Source organism: Manis pentadactyla, chromosome 11 (assembly GCF_030020395.1).
Source record: "Manis pentadactyla isolate mManPen7 chromosome 11, mManPen7.hap1, whole genome shotgun sequence".
Classification (NCBI taxonomy): domain Eukaryota; kingdom Metazoa; phylum Chordata; class Mammalia; order Pholidota; family Manidae; genus Manis; species Manis pentadactyla.
This window is the reverse complement of record NC_080029.1, coordinates 1,278,522-1,289,987: the sequence shown is the minus strand read 5'-3', so window position 1 is coordinate 1,289,987 and position 11,466 is coordinate 1,278,522. Positions and strand designations below refer to the sequence as shown.

Genomic DNA, 11,466 nt, shown 5'->3' with positions numbered 1-11,466 from the left:
TCACATGACTGTATGTTGAGAGCAGTTTAGCAATAAGCATATCCAATAATGTGCTGTTCTGGCTTTGTCACCATTTTGACTTTTAACCACTAGGAGCACGCTCATGCTTTGCCGTGGCAACAGCCTGGGTGAGCAAGTCTTTGATATCAAAGCCGAGCCATGTGTTTGCTCAGACGACAACGTGGGACAAGCCCATGGAAGGAGACCATAGGCATTAAACATGTTTTCCAAAATCAAACATTTAAGCAAATTTCACTCTACAGCTAGGAGCCTCTGCTGCCCCAGGGGTAAGGGAGAAAGAACTGAATAGGTCACTTCTTAACTGGCCACAGCTACAGTGAGCTTACTGCCGTCTCAACTGGAAGCTGAGTGGCCTCCGTAAACAACTCTGTAGAGTCTGGGATAAATTTAGAAAAACAACTGCCAATATCATTTCAGACAAGGAAGGAATTCTGTGGAGAGACTGGGAGCTGCCAGGGTTAAATCCTGGCTTTTTAGTGCTGAGACCGTGGGCTGGGTTCACTGAAATGGGCCAAGTGCCAACTAGGCTTGCTTCCCACGGACCCTGCTGACCCAGGAAGGTTCCCCGGGCTCGGGCAGGGCTAGCTCACACTGTGGAAGCACTAATCACTTGACAGCATACGGGGCGAGCGGGCCGGATTCTGAAACTCCTGTGACTTCACACACACTAGCAGAGTGTTCCAAACAGTGCCAGGAAGGACCTTCGGAAATCTGAAGGACGTCAGGGAAACACATTATGCACTCGCTTCCTTGTGCCTTCCAGGCACTCAGCAGCACAGCCTCTTGGGACCACAGGTGAGAAGCACCAGCAGAAACTGTTCTTTGGGGTTTTCGAGAATTATTTTCTCCCATGATATAGCAAGGGGGACAGGAGAGAGCCCTGAGGCAGGGGTAAGTTCTTAAAGGAGGAGGAATCCCCCTCTTGGCAACACAGGACCCCCACACTCCGCACAGCTTCCCAAGGGAGCCGTGCTTCTCCAGGACGACGTCCGGTAATGCCTCGTTACAGCAGACAGAGCAACACTTTTGACAGTCAACCGGAGGCATTTTTCCAAAGAGAAATCATTTCATTCTGCATAACAGCTACAACTCTGACTTTGCAAGGTTAACCTGCGGTTTTAATTAGCTGCAAACAAGGTTTTTGAATCTCTATCTTATAGGGACCGCCAGATCCTCCACTTGAACACAAGTTACTGTGTTTCTTCCATCTCAAGACAAGATCTTGAGAAGGCACCCCAGGCAACGCCACTGGGTATCTGTAGAGGTGTGGCAGGGTGAAAGGACACGAGCTTCCCTGGCACCCGCTGTCTCGTTCTCAGGGATGGGAGGCTCAGTCCTCGGAAGCATGGGTCACTGCAAACGATCCCCTTTTCTTCAGTATCAGATATTTTGAGGGTCTGAGTAATGAAAATAAGTTGTTCTCCTAAGAGCTCCAGTGTGGCTGGGCTCAGTGATCTCAGCTCCATCTGTGAGTAAAAGACAAATAAGTGGTTTGGTGACATTGTTTGATAAAATGTGTTTTTCCACGCAGTCTGGAAAGCTGCCAGTTTCCTCAGAAGTTAAGCATTCACCCTACAGCCCAGTCATTCCATTCCTAGGCACTGACCCAATAAATAAATGAACATGAGTGTCCAGAAAAGGCCTTTCAGAGCAGCTGCCTTCGTCACAGCCAAAGCTGGCACTAGCCCAGTTGTCCCTGGACTGGTGAACAAACTGGTCCACCCACTCAGCACCACTGAGGGGTGCAAGAACATAGCTGGTCTCGAAGTCCACGTGCTGGGAGAAGAGGCAGACACAAAAGTGCACGTGTGTGTGCACATTGAATGAGTCCGTGTGTGAGGTTCCAGAACAGTAACGCTGCCCTGTCGGGACAGAAAGCAGAGAAATGGTTGCTTCTGGTCACCTAGGCATGTGTACTTGTCGCAATGCTTGGAACTGTTCATTTACCATCTGGACGTCCCAGTGTGTATATATGTAAGTAAACTATACCCCAACTTAAAAGTTACTGAAAGTAATACAGCCGCATCGCAGGCCTTTGGAACAGCTCAGACAATAATTACGGCAAACGGTAGCACCCTGGGGTAACTGTGAACGTCTTAGGGAATGTGTTTCCTGCCAATTTGCTAGCGGGGGAAGTGTGCTGCCCTCCTTGGAAAACAAAGTGTGTTCCTTCCTCGATCCGATGAACAGTCACTTCCAGAACGTCCAGCTTTGAGGTCACATGCTGTTCTGCAAATGCTTCACGTGACCTCAGTGTCCAGCCAGTGAGCTCTCCTGGGGTGACCCCCGCCCAGGGCAGGGCAGCCTCCCCACTCTACGTCCACAGCACTTGTACGTCCCCTTCCTTGTCCCGCCGTTGGGCAGGGGTCCTGTTGGCTCTACTCACCGCCACCCCCCAAGGCCGTTAAGACTGAGGGGGCCTCCCTGACCTGGCAGGGAGAGGCCGGCAGGGGGAGCTCTGGCGCCCACAAAGCTTTAGGGGCGACTTCCCCGCCAACTGGAGAAGGGTTTTCCTCCCCACAGCAGCTGAGAGGCTCTACACTCGGCCAATGAGAAGCCACGACACGTGGGACTTTCGGTTTCCTCCAATGAGCTTTTAGTTTAGAGCAGTCCTCCTGACCTTTCCTCTATAAAGAGCCTCCCTGCGCCGGAGGGGGACCTACCTGAGGTTTGGCTGTGGCTTGCATAGAACTGTACTGAAAGAAAAAAAAACATTTTTGCTGGTAGACTGACAGTTTTACGTTTAAGGTTAACAATTGCTTTACTTGTAAAGTTAACACTACTCTTAAAACTACGGCAGTTTCAAATCTGAACACCAATCTTCAAAAATCTCCAAAGACTCGTACTATTAAAAACATTCCTGCGAATTTCATCTACTTCTGGGAGAAAAGGAACCGAATGTGACTAGAACTGTGAGGTCTTCAAGCGGTGTCCCTAAAACAGCAGATGCCTGAAAGGCGGCCCCCGGCACAGACCGCAGGGCGCCCCGACAGGAAGGGACCCCGCTCCGCTGTGGGGAGGGCCCGCACTGAGTGCCGCGGCCCACACGGCCGGAACTCGGCTTCCGTCACCGCAAATCTGGGGACAGCGCACGAGCTGGAAGAATTCGGCCTTTGTCACCGGACGCCCAGGGGGCAGCGCAGCGGGTTCCTGGAACCCCCGCGGCCCGCTGCGACCGAGCCCACGGTTCCCTGTTCCCGCGGCTCCGTCGGGAACGCCCACCCCCAGCCGTCGCGGAGGCCGAGCGTGACGTCAGGCTTGCTCCTAAGACGCTGCAGGGTCAGGGATGCCGTCGGTGACCTGCTCGGCGCGTTTACGTCACCCTCCTCTTCCATGAGGGCTGCTCCTTCCTCCAAGTTAAAGCTAGGAAAAGGAGTCATCTTGGAACTTAGACGTAAATGAGTAAACAGAACCAGTTCCCACAGTTCTTCAGGGACCAAACAAAAAAGTGCCGAAATCCCCGCCCCTCGCGCGCAACACACGCAGTGTCCCGCCCGGCCACCGCGCAGCCGCCGCCTGCCCCGCGCCACTACACGACGATGACCTCTACCTATCGCGCGCACGTCTCACGCAAGGCCCGCCCCCAGCGCAGCCTCGGCCTATCCCGCACCACGCTGCAGCCTCGCCCCGCCCTCGTTTCCCGCGCCACTGAGTCCCGCCCCCGGGCGCACGAGCTCCACCCAGCTCTCGCCCTCCACCTATCACAGGTCGCGCCGCGCACGAGCCCCGCCCAGCCCCGCTGAGGGATTGGCGCGCGACTGTGACGTCACACGGCTTGCCAGGCGCGCCAAGCTGCGCCGTACAGGTCCCGCGGCCATGCCCAAGCGGGGCTGCCCCTTCGCGGACGCGGCCCCGCTGCAGTTGAAGGTTCGCGTGGGACGGAGGGAACTGAGCCGCGGCGTGTGCGCCGAGCGCTACACGAGGGAGATCTTCGGTGAGTGCGGGGTGGGCTTTCTCCCCACAACGCAGAAGGGCGTGCGGTCTCCACAGGCCGCACCCCCGGGAGCGGGGAGGCCGCGGGGACGGGGAAAAAGAGGGGACCAGCCGGCCGCCGGGATTTGGAACAGTGCATGCGTCCGTGTCCACCTGCGCTAGCCACAGCCTGCAAGAAGCGTTCCTGCCCCCCCATTCCCCGGTGAGCGGCTCTACCCTGCGAGGGCCGCCGGTGACTGGCCTTGGTCTAACTAGCACTAGAGTACCTCAGGCCCAGCGAGAGGTCGTGGAGTGGGAAGTCCCGGGCGCAGTAAGCCGGCATAAGTACCCACTCTCACCCAAGGGATGTTTGTGGAGCGCGCCCTCCTTGTCAGGCACTGCGGCTGCGCGGGACACCCTGCCTTCCGGGAGCTCCCTGGTCTTGTGGGGGACCAGCAGGAGAAAGAATCTCCAGAGGTGATTCGGGCAGGCACTGGTCGCTGCAGGACCACCTGCAGGGGTGTCAGAGGTGTCGGAGGAACGGAGTTCAAGCCAAATCCTGCAGGGTGAGTAGGAGTTCAGCAGGCAGGGAGAGGGAGAGGAAGGGAATTCCAGACAGAGGGAGGAGCATATGCAAAGGTCAGGAGCCAGGAAAGTGCGGTAGGACTCCGTGTGGCTGGACTGGCCAGGTCAGCTCAAGAAGAATTTTCGTCTGGCTTTCTGGTGCAGATTTTTAGGTGCCTTGATACTGTTGGTCATTGTTATGGTGGACTTAATACCCTGCGGCAGCCCCAAGGGGAGCTTACCTTACTTAGCGGTTGGAGGCATGAGGTTTACACCTGTAGTAGAAAATAACGTGGGTGTTTGCAGCTCCGGGTACCCTGGCTCTTCCTCCTGCTGCTCCCACCCCTTCGGCAGCAGCTGCCTGGCCCTTCGTTTCCTTGAGCACTAAGGTTGCAAATGGCAAAGCCGAGCTGCAGGTGATAAAGTGCTGAAGCTGTGGGGACGGTGGGGACTGTGGCCAGTCTGCAAGTGTGTGTCCCATCAGGACATTTAAAAAATATAAACACTGCCAGCAGAAAGAAGAAGTAAAAGCAAATAGAGATTGAGTCAGTCCAGCTTTTTACCTCTCCCTTGACTGCCCACCCTGGAGTGTTTGCAGGGTATTGTCACTTGCAGGACCCAATTAGGGAGGAGTGAGGGCATCTTGGGCATTTTGTAATAAGGGCAGGACGCCCAGTTTGAAGTCAGTGTGTAACGAATTCCAAGCCCACGTCATCACCCAGCCTCTTTACCTTAAATGGACCAAAAGTCCTTAAAGAAAAGCATTAGCCTCACCATGTGCCTCCCCCACCCCCAATTTCCATCCCATTAAGGAGGGCGGTTATCGGAGGAGGAGAAGTTGGGTATTGTGGAGCTGTCTTCATCCATCCTACGGTACCCGGATAACTCTTGTTCCTGTCGATCTCCTGTTGTCAAACCAGCAGCTTCTAGGATCTGCCCCCAGCTCTGTTGAGACAAGGCAGAAAACCACAAAGCATTTTTGGGCTGGCACTGGGCATTAGATCTTGCCTGACCTGTGGCTGGATGAAAAGCTAATGCTTCAGGGGCTGAGCGACCTCTTCAGCTCCAGGAGTGGGTTGGGGGTGAGCCAGTATCCAGAGAGGCCTGGGGGGTTCTGGGAGACCTTTGTCAGGAGCTGGTGGCTACCATGTCTTTGCCAGCAGCTCTGCAGCAGGTGAAGGGGGCACCCGCTGGCCTGGGGTTGTGCGTCCAGTGCGAGCCTCTTGCTTGAATTCATGCTGCACAGTGCAGAGCTTCCTCTGCCACATGCAGCCGACTCTCAGGGTGCTAGGGAGGAGAGTAAGAGTGCTGAGGGGAGGCCTTCTGTCGAAAGCCATGTGCAAAATGAGCAGAGTGACCGCAGAGGGAGCCCGGGAAAGGAGGGGCGGAATGGGACCCAGCGTCCCGGAGCAGGAGGTCTGGGGTGGCTGGATACAGCAGAGAGGAGGCCTTGCCACGCCTGGGCTGAAGGACAGGATGGCGGTGTGAGGCCTTCCACGTGGGTGCAAGCAGGATGGATGCGTTGTCTTCCCCAGAGAAGACCAAGCAGCTCCTATTTCAAGGAGCTCAGGCCTACATGGACCACTTGTGGGAGGAAGGCTGTGCCATTGTCGACCTGCCAGAGTCCCCGAAGCCCGGTCCCACAGAGGCCACTCGGGCCGCACGTGGTCAGATGCTGATCGGACCAGACGGCCGGCTTATCAGGAGCGAAGCCCAGGCCTCAGAAGCTGGTAAGTGAAACAGGCAGTGGCATTGCCCAGCTGTGTGCTGGGGATGGGCGTGGCATGTGCATTTCCCTTCATCCCAGCTCTGCCTGAGGGTTTACCAGGTGGAAGGAGCCGACCCCAGAGTCTGAGGAGCTGGGTGAATGCCCAGGGGCCCCTTACATTAGGAGGCTCTGCCCCCACCGCCATCCAGGTCGGGCAGCTGTGAAACAGTTTCTGACTGTTGGATCAGAAAAGGAGCAGAAACCCACCTGGGTCCCACCTGTAGCCCACAGACTCCTGTCAGGGGTGCAGCCTGGCCGGGTCCCTGTGCAGCAAGGTGTGCATCTCAGCCCAACACCTGTGTCGCTGGTTCAAAGCCCACCCCCAGGACTGGGTGGGGCCCAGGAACGTCTTTGTTACCTGGTGACACAGGGACCACACTTGGAGACATGGGTGCTGGCACAGGATGAAGGCTGATAAGAGTCAGGAACGGCTGATCCTCCCTCAGCCAGTGGCGGGGTGGCGGGAGGTCTAGGCAGCCATGGTGGATGAACACTCAGCCTGGAGTCACAGACGCCACCCTGTCACGTGCTCACTGGGTGCCTGGGATCTGCCCCTGGGGAAGTGGGTCCCTGTGCTGTACCTGGTCGTGGGTTTTCCTGAGGACCTGGTGGTGCATCGGATGCAGGAAGGAGCATCGGCTCTCTGTCCCCAGTGGGGGAGGTGGAGGCCCCATAGCTGCCAGTACTTCGTGTCCTGCATTGGGCTGACAGGTGGCATGTCTTCCTCGCAGACCCATCTGGGGCGGCATCCAGAGCCTGCTCCTCGTGCGTGCGAGCCGTGGACGGGAAGGCGGTGTGCGGCCAGTGTGAGCGCGCCCTGTGTGGGCGGTGTGTGCGCATCTGCTGCGGCTGTGGGGCTGTGACCTGCACCCCGTGTGCCCTCGTGGAGTAAGTGCTCGGGCCGTGGGGCCGTGGGGCGCCCGGGCCGGAGTGGGGGGCCTGGCAGTCAGGAGAGTGGGCCCATGCAGCCTTGCCGGGGGCATGTGGTGCCGGGAGAAGCGCTCCACCCAGCTGTGCTTTGCTCCAAAGGCTGTGGTCCTTTCTGAAGGAAATCTGGACCTTGCAGCTCCCTCCACCCCTGGTGTGGTCTTCTGTCTCAAACAGCCTCGTGTTTGGGTCCTTCAGGCCCCCCCCATTGGGACTGACTCGGGGGCTCTCTCCTCTCTGTGGGGATGGAACAGGAGCGCGTGGCGCGCTGAGGGCCCGTCTGTGTGGCTGGCTGAGGGCTGTCTTGAGCAGGGGCTGTGTCTGCTCAGACTGTCACTGGGTGTGTGCGTGTGCTTCAGCTGTCTGGATCTCGTCCCTGCTTGCGGCACCGGGCACACGTCCCACTCGTGGCCACTCTTGGCTGGTGGGTGAGGGTGGGCAGTGCCCATAAGACAAGCTCGGAGCTGGTTCTGTAGCCCTCACACTAGCTTAGTCCCAGCAGCCCTGTGACCACCGTGAAAAGTCGGGAGCACCCCCGGCGGGCTGGCTGGTGGGGCCCGGGAAGGCAGGGGCACGGTGGGGCCTTGGGGGGACCAGACACAGGATGGGGCGCAGCAGTGGGCGAGGTCCAAGCGGGGATGCTCTCCGTCTCCACCAGCTGGCTTTTCTCTTCCTGCTTATGTGTGAACTGAAAGGAGCCGGGCCTGGCCAGAGTCCTCCCTCGAGGGGGGGCTGACCTCAGAAGGGCAGGCTGAGGGTAAGGGGAGGGCGGTTGGAGCCCCGAGCCGACCCCATAGCTCCCCAAGCACTGGGGCCGCCTCCTGCCCAGAGGTGTCCCCACGGGACTTGCTGGGCAGGCCTCCTCCCGACCCCGCCTGCTGTTCCATCTTCCTGGTTACCTCGAACTCCGGCTGCGATGTCAGCAGCACACGCCCCTTTCCCGGGGCCACAACCAGAGGGGGTGGGCTCTCCCCCGCTTTTTGCAGTTTGGCTCTAGGCCTCAGAGCCACTGGTCACAGCCTTATGTCCCTCCCCCTACTGCTTCAGGCACAGGAAGGTGGGAGGCTGAGTTCTGTGCCTCTGCTCCGCTTTAACGGGACCACAGCCCAGGCTCTCAGTGTCCTGCCCACGCCTGGAGTCCTCGGGGTCACAGCGTGGCCACTGGCCTGCAGGCCACAGGCTGAATGTCTAAAGTGCCATGTGGCCTGTATTCTCACCTCCTTGCTGTCACATCTTAGACTAGCCACCCCTCCTTGGCTTCTGTACCGAGTTGCCAGTTTCCTGTCCTGTGAGGACCCCTCCTCGTGAATTTTCCCTGCAAGTCACTGAACTTCCTTGGCTTTACCCGTCTGGTGGGCTTCTGACGGGAGCCGCTGTGGTCTGGTACGTCCCAACACACCCCTGGGAAGTTTCTGCGGGGGCTTCCGTCCTGTTTGAAACCCAGGTTTGGCACAGTGGAGCTGTTCACCTGTGCCAGTCTGCTAGGGCTGCTGTGACAGATGGCACAGGCGGGCAGGCAACCGAGGCGGCAGGTGTTCACTCACTCTCCACGGAGGCCAGAGGCCGTGTAGGGGTGGGCAGGCCAGCGTCCTGGAGGCAGAAGGAAGCCTCTGTCCAGGCCAGTTCCGAGCCACCGCTGCTTGCCAGCATGCCTTTGTCGTGTCCTTTCTCTAAGGAGCCTCCGTGGGGTGAGGCCTGCTGCCGTGGCCTCCTCTTAGCTGACCTGCAGTGAACAGGACGGGCCTGGGGTGAGCGCTCCTTGTGTGAATCTGGGGTGCCCACCTCAGCCCCTAATGCTGGCTCTCCTTTCTCCTCCCCACCGTGGCACAGCTGTGGTGACGTCCACGAGAAGGTGCTCTGCGCCAGCTGCGCCATGTTCGAGGCCTGAGGCCGTGAGTGGATGGCAGCCTTGCCCAGACGGTGGCCCGGCGTGGGCACTGAGGAGCCGGGGAACAGCGTCGGGTGGGGGGGGTTCTGTTTTATATTTTGTACTCCTGATGCCAGAGGTAAATAAAGCTCTTTATATTTGGACCAGAGGACCTCTTGTTAACGGTTCTGAGGAGTGGACTCCCGGGACAGTGTCCTGCCAGCTGCTGGCAGTGCCCACAGGGCTGTGCAGGCCCTCAGCACCCGGGTCTCACGTGTGGCATATAGAGTTCCCTGGAAGCTGCGTTCCTGGCCATCCCTGTTTCAGAGGGGAAAACAGACCCAAGCCTGGTGCAGACCGGCCCCCAGGCCTGAGCCCAGGGCACCTGACGGTGAGCTGGGAGCCCTGTGCCAGTGTGCCTCCCAGGGTGGGGTGGTGTCCCAGACCCCCTGAAATGCCACAGTAATGCCCCTTCTGGGGCCCTCCCACTGTCGTGGGTGTCTGTGTGGCAGGGCCCTGGGTGGACTGGTGGTCCCCGCCCTCTGGGGGCCTGTCCTTCGCTGCCTCAGCCCAGGGGCCTGGGAGCCCACCGAGTTGGAGGGCAGCATCCAGGGCGTATGGTGGGGCACCAGCCGGTTTGAGGGACGCAGGGTGCTGATTTGTACTGGAAAGCCAGGAGATGGGTTGGAGCGGGCCCAGGGTCCGGGCTCCCATGGGCAGAGTGGGGACCCGCGGAGGGACTGCCTGGGTGGAGCTGCGCGGGAGCTTCTGGGCTCATCTGGGTCCCGGGGGAGCGGGGGAGCGGGGTCTGCTCTGGGGAGGCAGCCTAGTGGGGATGGGGCTCCGGTTTGGGGAGTCAAGTTCTGAAGATGATGATGTGGAGGTCGCACAACATACATTTTAATACCACTGAACTGCACACTTTAAAGCAGCTAAAATAATAAACTTTACATATATTTTGCCAATGAAAATGTATTTGAAATATTAACAATAGACAATTTAAAGCAAAAAAAGTAAAGATGTACTTTGGGGGTTTCGATACTGGTGTGGAAATAGCGTGAGGACAGCACAGAGAGCGGACCGGGGGCTGCGCCAGGCCCGTGCGGGACCCGCCCCGGTGCCCCTGGAGGGCGGGCTCAGATGAGCGTGGGGGGGGGTGCCCGCCGATCGTGAAGCTGCCGGCTGGGCTCTGTGCATCCCTCAAAAGATAGTCCAAATGTGGTGTGCGTTCTTGATGAGGCCCAGAGCACACCTGCGAAAACTGGTGAACTCGAAATAAAGGAGATGAAGTGGGAGGTTCAAAAAATACTTGCTTAATTAAAAACATGGCAGAAAGAGGAGAGGAGCAAAGAGCAAACAGGACACAGAAAAATGCAAGGTGGCACTTGGGCTCAGCCCTGACCAGTCACATGCAGTGTCCATGGTCTGAACACCTCGACCAGGGACAGAAATCGTTAGGCCATCTAAAAAACAAAAAGCAAAACCCAAATCCATGTTGTCTGCAAGAGACTCACTTTAAGAAGCCTAAAAACAGGAAAAAGAAGAGAATGGAGCGAGTATCTGTTGAAAGGCACAGTGGTCTCTGCATGGAGTCGGGGCGGTGTCTCCTGGGGGTGCGCCCGGCGAGCAGGTGCAGCACAGCAGCAGAGACCCACCCGTCTGGCAGCCCCTTGCTGGACGCTGCTGTCTTTGAAGCACAAGTCAGCCAGAACGCGGGCAGTCTGCATGCTAAAACCATGTCTGTTCTACGTTCCTGTCCCTCCCCAGCCATCCTCGTGTGGGAAAGATTGGGTGCAGGACAACGGGAGGGACGTGGGCCCATCGCGGTTGGCCTCCCTGCAGGCCCCAGCCTCCCGGGAGGCCACGTTTCCTTGGGTGTGCCCACCCACCATTTCTCACTTTCCTTCGTGGCTCCGCCCGCCTGGGATGCCGTGCTGGAGCAGGACACGATCGTGCACACACCTGTGAACTGGAAGCCACTGCGGGAACCAGTGACTAAGGCGTCTGTCACTGAAGGGGGTCCCGTGGGAAGGAGCAGCCCCTCAGCCTGGCCAGCTGGTCCCCTCCTGACACCCCACTGCAGCTTCAAAGGCCCAACCGGTTTCCCACACCACATCTACTGCTTTGTTCAGAGTTTGAGGATAATGGAAGGGGATCACTGTTCTTTGCTTTCTACAATATGCGGTCAGTGGTTCCTTTTTATTGTGTTAAAATGCATAGCAAATTCTTCATCTTAACCATTTCTCAGTGCCAGCTCAGTGGTATTCAGCACACATCCCCACCATCCATTCGCAGATGTCTCGTTTTTTAAAACTGAACCCCTGTCCCTGTTAGACACTGACTCCCCAGCCCCTGGCAGCCCCCCTCCCCCGGCTTTCTGTCCCTGTGGACCTGCCCACTGTGGGTC

The 11,466-nt window shown here is 58.1% G+C and overlaps 1 protein-coding gene across 3 annotated transcripts; it reads left to right on the top strand.

Moving 5' to 3' along the window:
- Nucleotides 1-3,787: 3,787 nt before the first annotated feature.
- SIVA1 (SIVA1 apoptosis inducing factor) lies at nucleotides 3,788-9,223 on the top strand. 3 transcript variants are annotated; one of them, XR_005024173.2, is made up of 5 exons: nucleotides 3,791-3,955; nucleotides 6,033-6,227; nucleotides 6,997-7,153; nucleotides 8,431-8,575; nucleotides 9,023-9,223. XR_005024173.2 is itself a non-coding variant. In XM_036882308.2 (4 exons), coding segments are annotated over exons 1-4 (516 nt in total). In that variant the 5' UTR covers nucleotides 3,788-3,837; the 3' UTR covers nucleotides 6,998-7,153. The 3 variants fall into 3 exon arrangements, 2 of the variants coding, with proteins under 2 accessions (XP_036738203.1, XP_036738202.1); XM_036882308.2 differs by lacking the exons at nucleotides 8,431-8,575; nucleotides 9,023-9,223 and adding an exon at nucleotides 4,298-4,499 and having other exon boundaries at nucleotides 3,788-3,955; XM_036882307.2 differs by lacking the exon at nucleotides 8,431-8,575 and having other exon boundaries at nucleotides 3,795-3,955.
- The last annotated feature ends 2,243 nt before the right edge of the window (nucleotides 9,224-11,466 follow it).

Bases quoted from the DNA above. Each gene is read 5' to 3' on its own strand.
- SIVA1 (XM_036882307.2), top strand. From the start codon at position 3,838: ATGCCCAAGCGGGGCTGCCCCTTCGCGGACGCGGCCCCGCTGCAGTTG. The intron at 3,956-6,032 runs GTGAGTGCGGGG...TGTCTTCCCCAG, and splicing joins CTACACGAGGGAGATCTTCG to AGAAGACCAAGCAGCTCCTA. The intron at 6,228-6,996 runs GTAAGTGAAACA...TCTTCCTCGCAG, and splicing joins AGCCCAGGCCTCAGAAGCTG to ACCCATCTGGGGCGGCATCC.